Raw genomic sequence first — 20,377 nt, 5'->3', positions numbered from 1 at the left:
GCAGGGGACAGTTCCACACCTGCATTTGGTTTCCTATACCTGAGGTGGTTGAATTTGGCATGACTGCTCTTGATGGTGGCAGAATAATGCGGGGGGGGGGGGGGCATTGGTTCATGTTATAGCTGTTGTTAGGGTAAATAATCACACAGGGTCCATTTCCATTGGTCACAATATGATCATCATTGAGCACAGTCTGGCTTGTAAAAATCTACTGTATGTCAACTGGTGTAGTTAAAATATGAAATGCATTAGGCACAATCCTTTTTAAAAGCATAGAACGAGTATTCCTACTCATGTTATACATATATATTGGGTTGGATCCAGTCAGCTTTTTCACACCGTCTCATCTAATGCCCTTTCTTACTACAACAGCCTTTCTACATGGCTTTTATTCATATTGGTCCCTAATCCCCTCCCTTCTTTTCCACCAGCAAAAATCCTAGTCTGTTCTGACCCATTGCTTTTATGCCTGTCACCTGATTAAAGAAATTTGAGTAATCATATGAATTTTAGTCATTTATATCTACATAAATTAATCAGAGGGGGAAAGTAGATCTGAAGGGAATGCATACTTCTTCACTTTTAGAAGATGTCCGTTATTATCAATAGGCACACTTCTAGCAAAAGGCAATGCTCCCTTCTCTCTCAATGAATGCCTGTTCTGAGGTGGCACTTACCATCTGTAGGTTTTTGTAAGTAGGTGTATTGTTTTACTTTTGAACTGTTTTTACTTGTTTTGTGTTGTGAGATGCCTTGGACAGTTTTCCTGGAGAGGTGGCATATCAATCTTCTACATAAGAGAAGGGCTGCAGTAGCACACTGGTTAAATGGTTCGGCTGCAAATTAGCACTCCACTGGTTCAAATCCCGCTACTGCCAAAATAAGTGATCATACTCATGAGCTGCTGTAGCACAGTGGTTAAGTGGTTCGGCTGCAAATCAGCACTCTACTGTGGGATCCGAACTCTACTGGTTCGGATCCCACTACTGCCATGAGCTCAGTAGGTGGCTTTGGGTAAGCCACTCCTCTCAGCCCCAGCTCCCCAGCTGTATTGTGGGGATAATAATAACACTAACTTGTTTACCATTCTGGGTTAGGCACTAATCTGTCTAGAAGAGTAATATATAAGCACAGTTGTTATTACTATTATTATTACTATTACTATTACTAGAAATAATTATTTGTATTAAAAATAAAGAGAAGTGTTTCAAAATCTATTGCCTGATAGAATCGAGGACACTTTTTAGTCAATCAAAATGTTCTTAAACAGTTAATCAACTAAATCCCTGCAGCCCTAATTGCTTTTGTCCTGCAGTCATTTCTAGTCAAACAGGGTTTTGTCACATTACAAAAAGTTGTTTGCTGGAAGCAAGCATGGGGTGCGTTTGCACACTGTGCGCAGCAATCCCTGCGTCTAGGTCGCTTTAGCTCTCTGGAAGAAACTATTTGTCTTTTTCAAGCCCGAAATGAAGAGAGAGCCGTTCTGATCAAGGCTTTTATCTTCTCTGTTACTTGTAGTGACTGCTCCAAGTTCTCCTCTGAGCCCTCCAGTCTCTCCTGTGTTCCCACCGCCAGAGCCCTCAAGCAGTAAGAATGGGGAGTGCACCGTTTGCTTTGACAACGAGGTGGATGTGGTGATCTACACGTGCGGACACATGTGCCTCTGCAACACCTGTGGTCTTAAGCTGAAGAAGCAGCTCAATGCTTGTTGCCCAATCTGCCGACGGGTCATCAAAGACATCATTAAAATCTACCGCCCTTAACCTCACCCCACCCCTTAGGGATGTGAACGGTGAGGGGCAGGAGAAAGAATATTGTTAGCAATCGCCACACCTTAGTGTCCCTGCTTATGGGTTATTGTGCTGGTCAGTGGTTACTGAGTGGCTCTTTTGTCTGTATTTCCATGTTTTGACCATTGAGAAACAAATCAGGGATAATTATGTGAAATGGGAAACACTCTGGTCCTTGTTGAGACTGAAGGGACAGCTGCAGGGTGGGAAGAGGTTTATAAAGATGCTGCTCTAGTGGATCGAAACAGCAAGATGTAAATACCTGTGCTGTGTCGATTCCAACAGGAAAGGAAGGTTGTCTTGGGCAAAGGTTCTTATTAAAATACCTGGCTATCCATTTCATGAAAGGTATTGAAGAAATCAGTTCTTTGATTGAGTTTCAAATTCTGGGTGCCCTTTCCCCACCATAATCAAGAAGCCTGTAAGGAAATTAGGTAGCACCCTAGGCACTTTCAAGTATGTGTTTGTGGGGGCTGAGATTGTATTCACCAAACGTTCTCTGCAAAGGTCAAGGAGGAATAGGTCTTCTGTCCCAACAGAGTAGGGAGGAATTAGGGAACATTGGATGGAGCTTGCTCATTTCAAGGCATTGTTTTCCATTCCTGGATCACCAGTGGGAGTAGGAGGAATAAGTAGGTTAGGGTCTACTTTGCTAACCTGCCCCCAGACAGTTAAGAGAAACTGCACTTTGAAGCCAATTAAGAAAGAGACGAAGTTAATAAATGTTGTTGCATTGAGTCTCATTGTCTGATGTGGTCCACTCATTTACCATTAGTGCCCGTGTCTTTTAGAGGTTTTTGCAAAGCCAAGAGCAAAACACTTGCACGGCCAGTGATGGTAGTAAAATGGAGGCTAGAAGAGATATACACAGACTGCGTAATCAGTCTTGTCTTGTGTAAGAGAAAGGCAGAACGTTATGAGTACAACCCCCACCCCCCTGCTTTTTCCTCTTCTGGAGGGCACAAGTTAAAACTTCTAGCTGTTGTGATTCACAGCTGCTAGGCACATCTTGATGGAGAGAGTGATTTATGGGAAGTTGTCAGCTTCCACGTGCACAGGAGGAACTCTGACTCTAACATCTGAGTATACCAGGACTAGTCATACCTAAGCATCTGGAGGTTGACAAGACTGCTATGAGGGAGGGTGATTAAGAATTCAGCATTTCAGTCTTCCAGAATCTCCTTATTTGTGCTTTGTCAACAACAGGTGATTGATGTTTTCCTCCATTCCTTCCCAGAGGTTTTGTCAGCAAAGTATGCAGCAATGTGGGATCTCTCATTTCTTCCTCTCCAGGAAGTTGTCTTTTATTCCACAATAGAGGCATCTTGTTGAAATGAAAAGGCATTGTTTGCTTAAGAAGAATTTGCGAGCTATTATTAGATGCTGGGCTTGAAAGGTAAATGAATTTTGGTTGTGATGGTAGCCAGCTCTGAACTGCTGCAGCCCCAGTTGAATGTGAAATATGCATTGCAGCTTAGGGACAACAACAACAAAAATGCTTTTCCCCAGTCACAGAATGTCTTTTCTTACTCAGGCATGTTGTTTTAGAATCATTTGGCAGTGCACAGGACTGTGACCATTCCTTCACTAATCCCTACTGTTGGACAACCTGTCTTTTTCTACGCAGCAACAAGCTACCAAGAAGAAATGCTAATGACTTAGACTAAAATATGCCAGCTGTTCCTACCTTGATAGCAGTGTTGCATTCCACTGTAAAACAGATGCAGTCTAAAGCTGAAATCTTTGATGTAAGCTGATTTATGGTCTCATCCTGTGACCTGCGGTACTGAAGCAGCAGCTCAGCATTCCACCATAACTTTTTCCATACGGCACAAGGGGAAAGATCCTGGTTTCCCCTTCACGGCAGTACTGGGGCTTCACCTGAGCTCAACACCCGGCTGCTTGGGCTTTTCTCACAGTTTTAGCATAGCGCATATAGTTTGAGCCGTTGTGCTTCCTCTGTCAGCGAGGTGGCAGGGGGGGTCCCTTCTTTCCTCTTGTAGTGACATCCTGCAGGGATTTATAGTTCATAAAGAAGATGAAAATCAGTGCGAACTTTGTCCATCAAGGACCTGACATGGGAATCTTTAGGTAGCCAAGGATGTTTATTTTGCTCTGCATGGCATCAAGGGAACTAAATCAGTTTGTCCCTAAAAATACCATACTTACCAAAGTGTATTTTCGATTTCCCATGGGCATTTGCCTAACAAAGCTGGAGAAATCATGCCTAATAGACATTTATGCCTAATAGACATCATTCTTGCTCACAGTGCAGGCTTTGATTTTAAAAACAAAACTTAAGTTTCTGACAAAATGGCTTTGCCAGAATACTTGTCTTGCTCACGGGCTGCACTGGAAGCGGTCAGATGCCGGGAGTGCCGTTCCTGTGGCCTAAAACTGTATTTGGTTACAGTCACGCATTCTGTAAGGAAAGATAATCCAGTGGCATTAATAAAGACAAAAAATGCTTCTCCTTCCAAGTTTATTTGCAATGTAGTGAATATCCTGGGGCAAGAGGAAACGCTTTTTACTTTTCAGCTCCCGGGTGGTATCAGGTAAAGCATTACTGCATGATATACACCTGTAATTTCGCAATACTTCCAAATACCCTCGTTCCACTACGGAAGAGTAGAGGACAGTGACGCTAGCACCACAGCAAAGTTAGTCAACATGGGCGACTGTCTGGCCACATCGGATGCAGGTGCCTTGTAGGCAGATGAATGCTGGTGGCTGCAGCAGACAGCTAAAATATCCCCCCAAATCCAGGAAAGTGTCAGTTTCCGCTTCAATTGTAATTTCAATGCAAAACTGGCATCAGGACCCTCTCGTCGTGATTACTTTTTGAGGAGTGATTGTGAAGAAACGCATCTTCAAAGCTTCTGGCTGTTTGCAGCAAGTTGACTGTGGAATCCTCTGCCCTACCCCACCTTCACACACACACACACACACACACTTTATCTTCCTTCAGCACTACAATAAGCTTTTGCTGCCTGCTTCTGGTGGGCATGGACCATGTGCCTGCTAATATGTATGCAAGCTAAGGTGATGGATGCAACTGCTGTGTGCCCTTCTTGGTCAGTCCATTGCATAATCTCTGTTAAAAAGCCAGAGAGAACGTCACAGAGAAAGAGGATTGTTGCACGAAAGCTAACCTGAGATAGGATTTCATGACACCATGCTATCACGATAGCGGTAGCTGGCACTTTATAACCCTGATTGTACGAACCAAAGATTTTTACCCAGTCATGAAACTTTCTAGGTCAAACCGGCTACATAGAATCCATTGACCATGTGCTATCAGCCATGGAAACAGTTGCCCTCAGATTTGTGTTGCATAGTGCAGTCGGAGGCTCCTTTGCTCAGTATGTCTCGGGTGGTTTCTCATAGTATGATCAGAGCACCTGGTGCCACAGAACTTGACAAGAGTATTTCCCTAATATCTCAGTTTCAGCCTGCATGCCTAGCATGCTAGTAGGCCACAAGATGGCTATAAATCATAGTGAATTTGAATCTCTGCAACAGCTGATACGGGCTGGTCTCAGTAAAGGTCATAGAGAAGCTTGACAGAAAGAAGTGAACAGATTTACATGTTTGCTGAGCTGCCCCAGCATGGCAGTTTAATAAGTAGTGCCCCCCCCCCCGGGTGTTGATTATTACCTCCATTCTGCTACTATCACTTTGCATTACTTTGGGGTGGACGTCTCATGTTGATTCCTTTTTTCAGAACTGTCAGTTTGGTTCTGTTCTGTCAAAACTTAACTGAGCATTCTTTCTGTTCCTCTGGTCTAGAACTAGTTTCTTCAATAAACTCAGAACTGTATTCTTGTTTTAGTGGCTGCCATTACAATTGGGTTAACTTATTTTTTAAAAAATTACAGGACTAAGATGGTATGAAATAGGCCATGGATTCAAACAGAACATAGGGTACATCTGGTACAGAATTCCCAGTAGGAGAGGAGCAGCATCTAAGAAGTTCAGGCGGCTTTCTTTGGCTAGGTTAAGACTCAATGTAGTTTTGGAGAGACGCATTATCGGACATGCAACTCTACTTATTCTTATCTCACAAGGAATTTTCAAACTTTTTGACAGACAATTTTTAGGTAGTAGAGGCTACTTAGTAATTTGTTAGTACTTGTTATTGCTTTTTTTACAAACAAAATTCTGTTCAGATGATCTGTTTGTGCCTTATAAGGGTGTATGTGCACTTTTTATCCTTTTTAATGCTACTTTAAAATGGAGGAAAAAAAGAACCTAACACCAGTGGTTGGTAGTTTTATAGAATTGTATGTGTTCACCAAGAATTCTGCTTTTTTGATATTGGAGTGAAAGTATGTTTTCATTGATATTTTGCTGGCACTCGCCTCCCCATTTCCTCTTTGTATAAAAGCTTTTTAAAATTTCAAGCTTTCTAAAACTTCTTGATATTTTTCTGGTTTACGACTGTGATCTGTATGTCACACTCTGAACTAGACCAGATTTTAATCTCTCAGAAATAGGCTGTCACAGCAAGATTATTTGGGGAGGGAAGGTTGCACTTCTCTACATGTTAATACGCTCTGGCATTGTGATCTGGATTGTGTTTGTGTATGTGTGTATTTTTTAAAAAAATTGGTCTGTTTTCAATTAATATAAAATTTTACCTGTTTATGAAACAAATACAATGTTGGCTAGTATATCTTTCATCTCGTCTAAAGAGGAAAAGGGCAAAGTAGAGCCTTTGAGGGGGTCTGTGCAGTTTGCTCACAATGAAGCAGCAGCAGCAGCAGACAGTCTGTAGTTTCCTTGGGGCTGTAGCTTGGGCCTTCTTGCTTCTCTTGACCAGGAATTTGATACAGAGCTCAGCCGTGAAGAGTGTTACATGTGGTAAGAAGAACCCAGCATGTACAATGCAGAGCTGGTGGTCTACGATTAAGACCACTGGGTAGAGAAAGGGTAAAAAACAAAAATGGATCACAATTGTCCCTTCAAATGCTACTTAAACAGAATATAATGAACTTCTGCCTCAAAGCAGTTCTCTCAATCTTTTCATGTGGTTTAAGGCAGCAAAGTTAAACTCATCTGAACTGCACAGCACCCAAGTCTCTTTAAGTTTGCCATGTGAATGTGGTCTCTGTCCTGTTTGGGAGAAGTGGTGTCTCTCCATCACTGCCCTTGCTTAAGGCTTGACTTGTGAAGACAGCCTAAGTGGAGACAATCCTTTTACAAAGAATTGACTATTCTCGGCACCCTGAAGAATATGCTGTGTTTCTGTGGTGGAAGGCATTGGACGTGGATAAACCTAAACTCGCCTTATATGGCAGTGGGCCTTTGATCCATCTAATTCCGTATTCTCTGACTGGCAACTACTCTCCGGGGTCTCAGGCACAGAATGGTTCATTGATCAAATCTGGGACCTTCCACAGCATGTACACAGCTATTTAGTGACAGTACCACACACAGCGACCTATGTTTGCTTCCCGTACATAATTTTAGGGGTCTAAAGGACAAGCTAGCGTCTGCTTTAGTTTTGTGTTCCCCTGCTACAAACAAAAGGCTGTTTAGGGAACACTGATATGAATATACTGTGTTAAAGCAAACACATTGGCAGACACCTAAAGCAGACCTCTTTAAAAAAAACCCACTGTGCTATGTCTGTTGGCGTACTTAAGAGAACTCCCTGCTTCCCAGCTGTATCTGTTAATGATCACAATGCTGCCCTTGGATTGCTCAGCTCCTCCTTCCCATTTTTGCTAATCTAACAAAGGCTGAGGTCCTGGAACACCCTTATATTCAGAAACACTACAAGATACCCTGGGACAGGCTTATTCCTCTCTTCCATGCATAGAAAGGAGGTAGGAAGAGCCCAGGACACAAAGAGAGAGCCAAGTTTGTCAGCAATAGACTTGGAAGTTACGGTAAGCATTAGCAATTTTCTTCCTCAACTGAATACCCGTAGGTAAGTCTGGGCTCCGGAGCATCTTGTACGTTTTGTGACCCCTCCCCTGCCTCACCCCCCAGTTACTTACGGGGAATCTATTCCAATGCAGCATCTCCAGTCAGAGGAAAGAGAGGAAGAAGCAGGAAGCTTAAGGCCTTCTCAGGAGAGATCAAATTAGTATGTTCACGGTATCCATCATCTTACTTTACCCAAAACATTAATCTAGCACATTAGCCATCGGTTCTGAAAAGGCCCGTGTCAAATGTTTAAATTATTGACACAATAACCGATAGAATAGGAACTTTTATCACATTTTAAAATAGAGGGAAACTGATTGCTAACAAGTTGCTGTGTTTGCCAGTTATTCTCTGTATCTGCTTAAGATGATCTTTCCATTTTGCCTGCTGAATAGTTCTATGAATTTTGGAAGTTTTTACATCATCAGCATAACCTAGCCCAGTAAGTGTAGAGTGGGCCACTTTGCCCTTTTTTAAACCTTCCAAAAGTTCCTGTGCTGGGCTTGTGTTACTTTTTTACTCTTTGAACATCTAAGATATGCTTTGGTCACATTTTCAACTTGGCTATTTGATAACTCTTTCTGCACAATGCTGAAAAGCATCTTAAAGTTGATACCCACTCATCACCTCCTCCAGAGCCTCTTTTGCTCTGTGAAACACGACAGCTGACCTATTTAACAATATCACTATGAAAGGCAGTTAAACTGCAGTAGAATTTGTGTTTAATTAATAGGACATGATAATTTTTAAAGGCTGCATGGAGGTTCAGCCTCTCTGACACTGGCAGGAGTCCTAGAGCTAAGCTACAAGAGACGAATTACACTAGGATGCACATGTGAAGGGAGTTGCAATGTTAGCTGGGAAGCCGATATTTAAAAGAGATTGAAAAGCTTTGTCAATTTCCCCTCTCTACAGAGCCAGGGAGATCACTGCTCAGAGGGTTTGTTAATTTTCTATTTGCCTCCTAGAAGGAGAAGTGAAAGGGACAGAGCCTTGGCAAAGAGGAAATTAACAAACCCTCTTGAGCAAATCTCCCTGGCTCTGTAGAGAGGAGAAATTGACAAAGCCTTCCAATCTCTTTTAAAACTCAGCTTCCCAGCTAACATTGCGACTCCTTTCACGTGCTCCTCCTCACATCATTCATCTCGTGTAGCTTAGCTCTATAGTCCCTTGACTGCCCATAGGTTGTTGCTAGGCAATACCTCCAGTCCTGCTTGGAAGCCTGGTTGTCATGTCTCTTTCATTGCACATAGGTTGATGTATGCTTTTTGTAAGCTTGCCCCAAGTGCTCTCTCACTGCCTCTATGTTACAGGTATTAGAGAAAATTCCCACAGCTCTTGACTCGGCTGTTCCAGTAACTGGGCACTGACCATTGGGCCAGAATTCTTCTAACTACCGCAACAACTCTAACCTCAACAGTTTACATTATTTGGTGCATTTGCTGACTAAACAGAGTTCAGCTGAACAGGATATCCTTTTTTAAAAAAACAACACTTAATTCCTTGTGGTAGACCCTTGAGAGGTTGGTGTCTTTGAATGCTGCATATATCAAATACAGGTAGCACTAGCCACCACTGCTCTTGCTTCAGACATACCTCTGGCTATGGATGGCAACATTTAAATAACATCCATGGAGCAAATTACCAGTAAACTACTAAGCAGTTCTTACCCTGTATTTTTATTTATAGCATCTGCACCCCCTCTTCTATCAATAAACGCAGGTGGGCAGATATGGGGGCTCTTCAAAGGTCTTACCAGGAACAACCAGCTTACGGCAGCAAGGTTGCTGCATCATGCACACTCCACCTGTACACGAGGCCTGTTAAATGCCAGCCACTGTAGGCTTTGGTTTATTGGAAAAGTGGGTTTCAATCTTCTGGGGAACTCTAAGGGCCCTTGGAAACTTATGAGGGGTTCTGTAACAAGGAGAACACTATTAACAGGCAAGATTTCTTGCTGCTACTAATCTTCCCGTACAATGCACAGCCACAAGACAACATTTAGTATACTCTAGTTCATACTTTCTGTTCCAGAGGAACCCCACTAAGCATTGATGGTAAAGAGGTCCCTGAAAACATGCAATTAACCAAAAGTCTAATCCCAAAAGAACATACAAACAGCCCTTTTTGATCAGGGAAGGGGCCAGCTAGCCAAGACAGTTCAAGCAGGATTTGCAGCCTATTGCTAAGGGTTTCGCGGAGGGCAGCAGCGCGGCAAGAACTACCCCAGACACGAACACGCGGAGGAAAAAATGGCCAAACTTTATTGACAAAACAGCAAACAGGAGCATTGGCAGTCATGAGGATCGGATCCCAGAAAGCATCGGCTGACCCGCCTGCCAGCCGATGACCCCTCCCCCCCTCAGACCCGTGCTGAGGGGGAGCCTCCAGGAGTGGCATTCAGCGGGGAGATCATCTGGGTGTACACCCCTGCATGATCCCCCCTGCCACCTGGGAGTGAGTCTGCCCTGACAGCCCCCGAGCTGGGCATGCACCTCCGTCCTCACTCCCAAGATCCCATAAGGGGATCCCCTTCCCGGGAACCAGGGTGAGCCCTGATCCCCGAAAAGAGATCCGATCCAATGACCCCCACCAAACAGTATTAATAAACCAACAGCAGCAAAACCATAACAAAAGGGGCGCGGAGGGTGGGATGTCGCTGCCGAACCCGAATGCAGGGGCGAGGGGTCGGTGGCCGGTATTTATGCCGCTCTGCCGGACCTGAGGGAAGACTGCTTCCCCCAAGTCCGGCAGAGGCCCCGCCCCTGCAGCGGGCTGGGCGGCCCCCTGGTTGGCCGCCCAGCGTTTGAATTTACTGGCTGCTGGCCGGCCCGAGGCATGCTGGGCCGGCCAGCAGGGCAACGGCTGCGCCAGCCCTCCTCTTCCCCCCGTGGCAGCAAACTACACGCCCGGTAAGTCGGGCGTTCGCGCTTGCTGTGTACAGGATGAACATCTTTACCCATAGGTCTCTGGACATGCAGAAGCAGGACATGAAGCCAACCATGCTCTTGTAGTGTTGCTCTCCAGCAACCGCTATTCAGTTAGAGTTGTCTATTGCCTCTGAGTACAGGCATTCCAGTTAGTCGCCGTAGCTATTAACTAGTGATCTGTCACTACAAATTTGCCTAGGAAGTGGCCATCATCATATCTTCTTGTGGTAGCAAGTTCCTACATGAATTTTGCACAATATAAAGAAACAGCATACAATCACAGTCTTGTGGGAGGTATATTTTGTCTTCTCAAGTGGTACCAACATCCCAATCGCCCAAAAAACCTAAACTTCAGCTTCTGCACCCTGTCATTGGCCTTCCATATAGTAACTAATTGGTCACTGTGTGAGACAGAATGCTGGCCTAGATGGACCGCTGGTCTGATCCATCGGGGCTCTCCTGATCCTATTCACTAGAAATGCAGTCTGCAGAGTGAGTTCCACAAGGAAAAAGTGAATTCCACAAGGAAAAAGTGATTTGCAGCAAAATGTAGGGGATGGGAGCCTATTTATTTATTTATTTATTTGCTTACTTATTTATTTATTTCATATTTCTATTCTGCCCTCCCCATGAGTGGGCTCAGGGCGGAAAACAACATATTAAAATTCAATAAAAATTCATCTACATTAAAACAACAGTGTATTAACACACATTTAAAACAGGATGGTGGACAGCCTTCACAGGGAGGGTTAAGATTTTATAACCTTTTTTCAGGCCAGTGGAGGCCCAGCCTCAGCCATATGCCTGGCGAAACAACTGTCTTGCAGGCCCAGTGAAAGGATAGTAGGTCCTGCCGAGCCTTGATTATAGCAGCCAGAGCATTCCACCAGGTGGGAGCCAGGGCCGAAAAGGCCCTGGCTCTAGTCAAGGCTAGGAGGGCCTCCTTGGGGCCAGGGACCACCAACGGCTGTTTGTCCCGATTGGAGTGTCCTCCAGGGAATATATGGGGAGAGACGGTCCTGTAGATACACTGGTCCCAGTCCGCACAGGGTCTTATAGGTCAATACCAGAATCTTGAATCTGATCCAGTACTCCACTGGCAACCAATGCAGCTCGCGTAAGAATGGTGTTATATGCACCCTTATTTGCCACTCTCGTAATAACACACGCCGCTGCATTTTGTACCAGCTATAATCTCTGGGTCAGGCTCAAGGGCAGCCCCGCGTACAGCGAGTTACAGTAATCTAGCCTAGAGATGACCGTAGATATCAAGATATCTAACTCTTAACCTGGCTCCATTGGGGCCAGATGGAGAGGACAATTTTCCCCACAAACTTGCCCCCAATTCTAAGTTTGCAGAAAAATATAAAAACGTTCCCAAAATGGAGGGAACCCCCCCCCTCCCTGAAACAAACCTTTCTGCACTTGTGCAGAATGGCTGCTGCTACCAGCCCCACGTGCTCTCAGCAGTTCTGAGGTGGCAGAGCAGCAATACGGAGGGGGGGGGGGGCAAACCCTGCCATTGCTGTCTTTCCTAAACAGCCATTGAAGTGGTAGTGGTGGTGGTAGTGGTGACACTCCCAAGGGATGAGAAACCACTGCTGCTATGAGCCCTGCCATTGCTGCATCTCCTCACCAGCGTCAGAGGCAGTGGTCCTGTGAGCAGGGGAGGAGGAGCTCCCAGTACAGAAGGGAGGAGGAATCATTACATCCCATGCCACCAGAGGAGGAGCTGCCCCTGCGACAGGACCTGACCCCACCTCCCACCATGGTGCCCATCATATCCCTCCTAGTGCAGCTGTGTGAAGGGGAGAGCAATGTCTATGCTAGCAGGCAGGGTCCAAGTAAGTGAGATGGGTTGGGAAGGAGAGAAAATGAAAGTGATGGGTGGGGAAAGAAGAGAGAAGAGTGACAGTAGGCGTGGGAGAGAGAGAAAGTAAAAGGGAGAGGGAGAAAGACTGGTGGGGGGAAGGAGAGGCAAAAGCAGGGAATGGGGATATGCTTTAGAGGCTATCAGGAAAGAGAACTCCTATGAGAAGAGTACTCTCCTCCAAAGTTTATAGTAGTGAGATGAAAAGAAACAAGTGAGCATAACTCATATCCTGTACAGTTATGCTACTTGGATGCTGTTGACTATACTAACAGGATTTAAGCAACTTTCCATGAACTGGTTCAGCATGCTCAGCTCTGAGTTACCTATTCAGTCTTCAGTGACCCCTCTTGGCAGAAATCATGCTGCTCAAAGAAAGATACCACACTCCTGTGTGCCTATGGGTGCAAAAGAAAAGCCTTCTCTTGCATTCATTTCAGCAATTCTGGAAGTGGAGGAAGGAGTAGACAAACTGTTTTTCAGACTGCGTGTCTGCTGTTACCAAGCCTCTTATTAACAAAGCCCAAGGTTCCCTGGCACACCGTTTAAGAAACAATGTCTTACTTCATTATGTATCCATCCAACTGTGGGTACTACTGAACATTCAGGTGGCCCAAATCTGGGTGTCCTTATTTTGATGAAGCCAGTACACAACCAACATATGCTCTTTAAAGCTCAGTTGTTTCCTCAGATATGACAACACGATGTCCAGATGAATATTCTGTTCAAAACCATTTCCTCCAGCAGCATCTTCCACTTGCCGAGAAAGGCATGGACATTTCCCCCAAATCACCTGAAATGTGATACACGGAGGCCAATCTGCACAGCTGTTCTGATTAGACAAGTCTTTCACTTGAAAAAAGTAACTGATTATGCAAATAGGATAGCAGAGCATATGGACATCTGTGTGATGTTACTCAAGTGATAAGGATACCTATGAAAAATTTGTGCCAAAATGAGGCAAAGGAAGAAAGTGCCTTGCAGAATTAAAACAACTCTACTAGGTTCTGGAGAACAGAGGATGGAATCATGCCAAATCAGCAAAGAGAAACAATGGAAGTATGTATCTATAACCCCTTCCGAGGCAACTCCCGGAATTATCTGGATGCAAACAAAAATACCCAAATAGCTATCTCTCTACAAACGGGCTCCTGTCTGGAAACAGTGCTTGCGTTTTCACTTCAGTCTAATTGTTTTAAGAGTTCAAGGTTCAAGCTGCTGCCAGAAACTGTCTCTTTATCAGAACTACTGGGAATTCTGGGTGTGGTGCAGTACTGTCTCCATGCCTTTCCATTGGGACAGAAGCCAGTGGTAAGGTTGGTTTGGAATCTGAGTGATCAGAAATGTGAGTTTGACTGGGCCTTGAGTAAAGTAAGATATGTTGGCTCCATCTAGCCATTCAAATCAAAGACATGGTTATGTTGGTGGCTGTGCCAAGGCGTTATTTCCATGTCCTGGGCTATGGCATCCATCTTTCATGTACTAGTACAGTAGGAACAAGGTATCACCCAAGTTTGACAGTAGTAGCATCATTCCCATGACCTTAGTTCACTATGAGAAGAAGCTTTTGTCTTGCAATATGGGCCCAAGATGGTAATGACCAAAATTGGTCTGAGCACAGTTGGGCTAAAGGGCATTTTTTTTACAGTGTGACAGAAATTCTACCATACAGCAACTCAGAGTTGTGAAGTTGTTTCCCATGAATCTAACCCTTAGTTCAGTAACTAGGTTACGAACACGATTTACATTCAAATGGGTTACTAAGAAGATGAGGTATCTAGGAGTTTATATCCCTGTACGCTTGAATGATGTTGTTCGGGTAAATTTCGATGAACTTTTAAAATCTGTGCTGATCCTTTTTTCTAAATGGAAAAAACAAAGTTACTCATGGTTTGATAAGATCTCACTGGTTAAATCTCTTATTCTCCCTAAGTTTCTGTTTCTGTTCCGATCCCTCCCAGTTAAAATACATCCAAGAAAAATACAGCTTTGGCAAAGGGCTCTCAATGAGATTATTTGGTCTGGTCGCAAACCAAGAGTTGGGTTCCGGACGTTACGACAGCCCTCAGATTTAGGTGATCTGAATGTCCCAGATCTGTCTTTATAACATGCTGCCTCTTCTTTGGCTCCATTGATTCAGGCTTTAGGATTGAACCCAACAGAAGCCTGGATCTCTGTAGAAAGTGTCTTTTCTTCACCACTTTCCTTACCAGTAACCATCTGGTCCTCAGCTAAAAACAGGCCGGTTATGACTTCCTCCAATTCCCTATTAGACAACATGCTGAACACCTGGGATAAATATAGGAAAATCTTAGCTTCAGGTATCTCTCCCCTAACATCTTTCATTAACCAAGATTGGTTTCCCCCAGGAAAGGATTTAAATGAGTTTAGGGAATGGAAAGACTCTGGGATATTGTTTATTATTAATTGGATTAAAATGGGACAATTCTGGATAAATATATAGTGGAAGAAAGGTTCAGAATTAGGATATCTTGGTTTAGATATCTTCAGCTGAAACATCTGTTCACCAAGCTGATCAGGTCCAAGGATTTGCTTTGGCCCCTAACTCCTTTTGAGGAAATAATTTGGAGTGGGAAAGATGGTAAGGGTAGGATTTCAACCCTTTACAAATTATTATTATTTATTTATTACAAATTATTATTAAGGGTGACACATAAAGACCCTCTGCCATACTAAAGAAAATGGTCTGATTCTTTAAAACAGGTTTCCTCAGAATCTGATTGGAAACATATATGGAACTCCCCTTCCAACAAATCTAGCTGTTGGTGTCAGGGCTTGTGGCGGGCACTGCTGGGCGGGGCACCATCATGCCTAGTCCTGATGTCAAAGGGGTGTCAGGGATATTGCAGGACCCTGCTCTGTGGATGGAGGGGCGGTATACCTCACCCACACTCCCTCTCAATCCACTCGCTGGCCTGCTCAACCTGTTCCCATCATCCTGCTCGATCTCCTCCATCTCCTCTATCAACTCTCCTCCTCACCTCCTTTCACTCTCTCGCACCACTCTCCTCCAACTCTACTTCCTACTCAACCCACCACACCCTGTGGGTGGCCTACCCCTCATTCTAGGCTCCACCTGCAAAGCCACACCTCTCCTTTGCCTTCCAGCATTGTCCTGGGCTGCCTCAAGCAGTTGCAGCTGGGGTAGCTGCTTTGGCTGCATTGGCCAGCTACAGCTGTGTCTCGTGGCTGGCTGTCAAGCCTCTCTGGCTGAGGTGATTGCTGAAGGCAGGCCCAGCTGTGGCCTCTTGGCTGGCTGCCCAGCTTCTCCCCCAGAGTGTCTCAGGCAGCTCCACCTGGGGTTGCTTTGCTCCTGGCATCCCGAGCCAGGTTATTGCTTTCTAGCTGGGCTGTAGGCTGGGGCGTGGCTCTGAGCTGCTGTGGCTGCTTCTCCTCCTTGTCTGGTAAGGACTCTGCTTGGATACCTGCTGGGGCCTTATTCCCACTGCCTTTGCCCTCTCCCTCTGCTCTGACAAGGTTGACCCCACTCTCCCCGCTTATCCCCCCTATCCTCCCACTGGAGGGTGGGGCTAGGTGGCCTCCACCTGCCCCTTCTGGCCCTCTGTGGCTTGGGAGCTTCTTCCCCCCTCCCTGGTGTAGGCAGGTTCTGGCCCTGGTTGCTGGCTGGGGCGGCTGGACAGCTGTCTCCTGGCTGCCTCCCGTCGCCTTCTCCCGGCAAGTCCAGGGGCTGTGCCTCAGACCCTGGACAGCTGGAATATTAAACTCCAATTTTATAAGCTGTTGTCCAATTGGTATTTAACGCCACATAAATTGAATCAGATGAATAGGTCGTTGAGCCCTCTATGCTGGAGATCTTGCGAGCAGGAAGGCACGACCTTACATATGTGGTGGGAATGCCATTTTGTTCAGGAATTTTGGAGAGTGGTTCACAAAGATATATCCAACATGGTGGGTCTCTTGTTGCTATACTCTCCAGAATTTTTCCTATTGGATTTTTGGCCCGACTCTCTACTAGATAAGAATACCAGATCTCTTGTTTCGACATTAGTTGCCTCTGCTCATCTGGTCATTGCTGGGAATTGGAAATCTCTTGTAGGCCCATTGCTAAAAAAACAGTATCAGAAAATCTGGGAGCAATATTTGATGGGTAGGATTATGCACAATCCATTTTTTGGGAACTTGCACATGGTAGTCCCTTTATTCGAATGATGAAAAATGGAAACCAGTTTTAGATGTTTTAAACGCCAAAGAAGTAATCCCCTCAATGCAACAAAGTTTAAATGCCTGTTTATTGTAATTCTTGGGTTTTTAACAATTTGTCAGGAGTTGTTTTGATCATTTCTTCTATGGTTTTTAATCCCTTTCTTGTTTGTATTTTATGGTTTTATCATTTCTTTTTTGTATTTTATGGCCTTATCAATTCTTAAATCTTTATTAAAAAAAGGAAAAAAGGTAGAACTTTAAGAAAAGGAAAAGGGTGACTTTTGCACTTGCTTTTGGTTTTTTGCATTTGTGTATGCAAAGTTATTTTCATAATATTGTTTTATAAACAAACGTAATAGAACCAAAAATTCAAAGTCATGGCAGGATTCACCATTGTAAGACTATTGTAGGCAGATTCATGCATTTATCTTTGTATTTAAAATATAAAAATAAGAGACATGAACCCTTTGCAAATGTCCCCAACACCCATAGCAGAATGAGATGGTAGAACAGGCTGTAACCCTTCAGATTTCAGGTGTAGACAGTCACATTTTTAATGCTCCCCCCCACAGCAAAACCCCTATGCAAATAAAAAAATTAGTACAAGCAGGTGGAAACGTTCTAGCTTGCACCCTGGTATGGTGTGTGCAGGTTTTTCATCTATTCATGGAGGGGAACTTTGAAAAAATGTCATCCCTTAGCTCTTGCCTAAAGTAGTTCATTCTAACATTTCAGCATACCCCATTCTGTTGTTGTGTGTAGCCCAACCAGGTCCAAGTAATGATATTTATCTGCAATAATCCAAAGAAACCCACTCACAAAGGAATACAGTAAAAGTATGTCATATTTTTACCTTTGTGTGTGTGTGTGTGTGTGTTTGCTGTCAAGTCACAACCCACTTATGGCAACCCCATAGGGTTATCAAGGCAAAAGACATTCTGAGGTGGTTTGCCATTGCCTACCTCTGCATAGCAACCCTGGGGTCTCTCATCCAAATACTGACCTTATACCTTTACTGAGATGCAAAGCCACTGGCCCATTCCTGCATGGGGCAGGGCTTTCTAAAAAATTGCTTTCCCCTGAGAACCACGTATCGTAGTTGTATTGTAATTTCTAGTACTAGCAGTAGCACCACTTAGCAGCACATCTTTGAGCATAGCCTTGATCGCAGCTCAGGTGTTTCCATCTTTCTAGCAGCCGTTATTTCCCAACCAGGCATCTGCAGGACGTTTCAAATCTCTCTCAAAATATTGTGGTTATTAAGGTTATATTTACTTGTAATGTGTCTGTGTCTATGTTTGTTTTGTATTGTTACAGAGCACTGGCAACACAAATGACAATGAATTGCACTCCTAGCCATCCTTTTTCTGACCTGTAAATGTTTTCATAGGCAGGGGTTCCTCACTGACTTAGGGGTTCCTCCATGGAAAAAAAGGTTTGGAAACACTAGAAGGCTGCAGCTAACAGGTGCTGTGTGGCAGCTTAAATGGTTCAATTGGGGGGGGGGGGTTGGACTAGCAGCAGCATTTACTAACTGCATTCACAGCACCACATAGTGGCCATTTGACACTGATTTAAAAAACTGCCAAGGAATCCAATGTGTAGAGAAAAGGTCATTGTTAAACCAAGAGAGATGGGGACTGAATCCTCTCCTCTGATTCTAGGTAGGGAGGCAGTTTATAGAAAGCAGAAGAGAACTCATAATGGGTATTTTTGTTCTTCTCTGGCAGTTGTACTTCTGTGCTCGATTGGTCTAGGCTGATTTTAAGTTGGCCCTGGAGACAAATGCAAAAGTAAACAATTCGATCTCCTCAATCCACTTTTTTGTTAATGGAGCAAGATTTTGGTTAGCACAAGGATCTCCGAAGAACTGTAGTCAAGATTTCATGCAACTGAACTCCTCGGCCACAACTAGGGATCACTACATTGAATACCACTAGTCAAGCAAGTAATAAACTAGGGATGTGCAGTCAGAAATTTACTAGTCATGGTACATGTAAGTACATGTAAGTATCAGAAATGTTTGAAAGTCAAAATTCAGGAGCAGGTGGAAGGCTTTGGATCTGAGGATTATTCTGACGCCTTGCTGTCCATTTTGAATTTGCTAGGAAGAAAGAGTGGAGCAGAAAGAAAGTGAGACTGAGCAGCATCAGTTTGTGCATGGCAAGGACAGTAGGAGCGGGATTGACCAGCATGATGGTGCTCAGCATTTCCACTTGTCCACTTGGGATGATTTTTGGATTCTGTTTAACCATGGGTCCTAGTTGCTGGAGCTGTTCCGTTAACTGGGGCTGCTCATATGTCAAGCAGGCAGGGGATGCTCTTAATTTTTCCCTATTACAATGCAGTTAACTATATCTAGGACAATAGCTATGGGGAACTGGACGAATGCACTTGGAAATTAATTTCTGGACTTCAAGAAGTGAAGACCTGAACCGCTGCTGCAAAAGCATGTATACTTAAAAGCACTTGCGATCATAGTTCCCCATAGGTTGGATCCTAGACAGTATCTCGGGTAATGGAAGGGATTTCCATAAGCAGAGTGGAAGTTCACCATCTCCATCTTCCCACTGTAGCCAAAATCCCTTCAATCCCTGTTGCATACAAAGTTCAAATGTAATTGATATGCACAACTCCCCAAGTTTCTTGAAGAGTCGCAAGCTGTTCAGCCCACCATGTGGCTGAACAGCTTCTGCCCTAGCATGCATTCATTCAGTTGTGATTTTGTTGCAAATTGGTTTCGTTTGAGAATAATTCTTTTGGTGCTCACCATCCACTAACTGGACCACTTTACTCACCACAACCCCAGATAGCTAGAGGTACGCGATTGGGTATTCTCAAGCCAAATATATACCCCCAAAATACCTATTTGGTATTATTCAAGTATATCTGGATATATCCAGCTTATTTGGGTATTTTCGGATAAAGCAATATATACATTCTTGTAAAATCCCAGTATAATCTGGAATACTGGGAATCTCATTTTAAGGGTTGCATCAGCTTGTCCCCCCTCCTTTACAGGTTAAGGAGACATCATTACTACATGTGCGCTATATGGCTTGCCATATGCCATTGCCAGGTCTGGCCGTTGGTGTTACTGGCTTGCTAAAATGGACACTGGGATTCTCTGGTTTGATACTGGTTCTGTTGGGCTTGCATTGGCCCTGGGTTCTGTCTAGAATCTTTGAATGACACTGGTTCTGTTGGGCTTGTAGATGTCCCTTGCTTCAGTTTGGTTGTGCTGGGATTCTCTGGTTTCACATTGGTTCTGTTGGACTTTGTTGATTCTATTTGCATTGGAAGATTTTTGGTCATTGGCTGCTGTTATGTGTTTGGCTAAGGTTTCCTATGTCCAGAAGAAGGCCTTCAATTTCCCCCCATAGAAAACAATGAAGAATGGCTGGCAGCTTGTTCAGGGGTCTGTAGAATTAGGACTCTTTGGTCCAATTCATTTAAAACTTGGGGGGGGGGGAGGTGTCTTTAGTGGACAGGCAGGACTACTCTCTGCAATTTTGGTGTAGTTTGCTTAAAAAATGGCCCCTCCAGCCCCCTGGAAGTATTTCCCTGTAGGGAATAATGGAGCTGAATATATTCGGAATTCCAAATAAAACCCAAATCAGTATACTTGTATTTTTGGACCTAAATATTGGGAATACTGAATATATATG

The 20,377-nt window shown here is 44.2% G+C and overlaps 1 protein-coding gene across 2 annotated transcripts in view; it reads left to right on the top strand.

The window, feature by feature from the left end:
• Window positions 1–6,376, top strand: part of NEURL1B (neuralized E3 ubiquitin protein ligase 1B) — a 232,461-nt gene extending 226,085 nt beyond the window's left edge. For both annotated transcript variants that reach the window (XM_054977267.1, XM_054977268.1), the window contains exon 5: window positions 1,519–6,376. In XM_054977267.1, the coding sequence (XP_054833242.1) occupies window positions 1,519–1,763 (245 nt within the window). In that variant the 3' untranslated portion in view covers window positions 1,764–6,376. The remainder of the gene's footprint in view (window positions 1–1,518) is intronic.
• Window positions 6,377–20,377: the final 14,001 nt, after the last annotated feature.

This window comes from Eublepharis macularius, chromosome 4 (genome assembly GCF_028583425.1).
Source record: "Eublepharis macularius isolate TG4126 chromosome 4, MPM_Emac_v1.0, whole genome shotgun sequence".
Classification (NCBI taxonomy): domain Eukaryota; kingdom Metazoa; phylum Chordata; class Lepidosauria; order Squamata; family Eublepharidae; genus Eublepharis; species Eublepharis macularius.
This window is presented reverse-complemented; position numbering and strand designations above follow the sequence as displayed.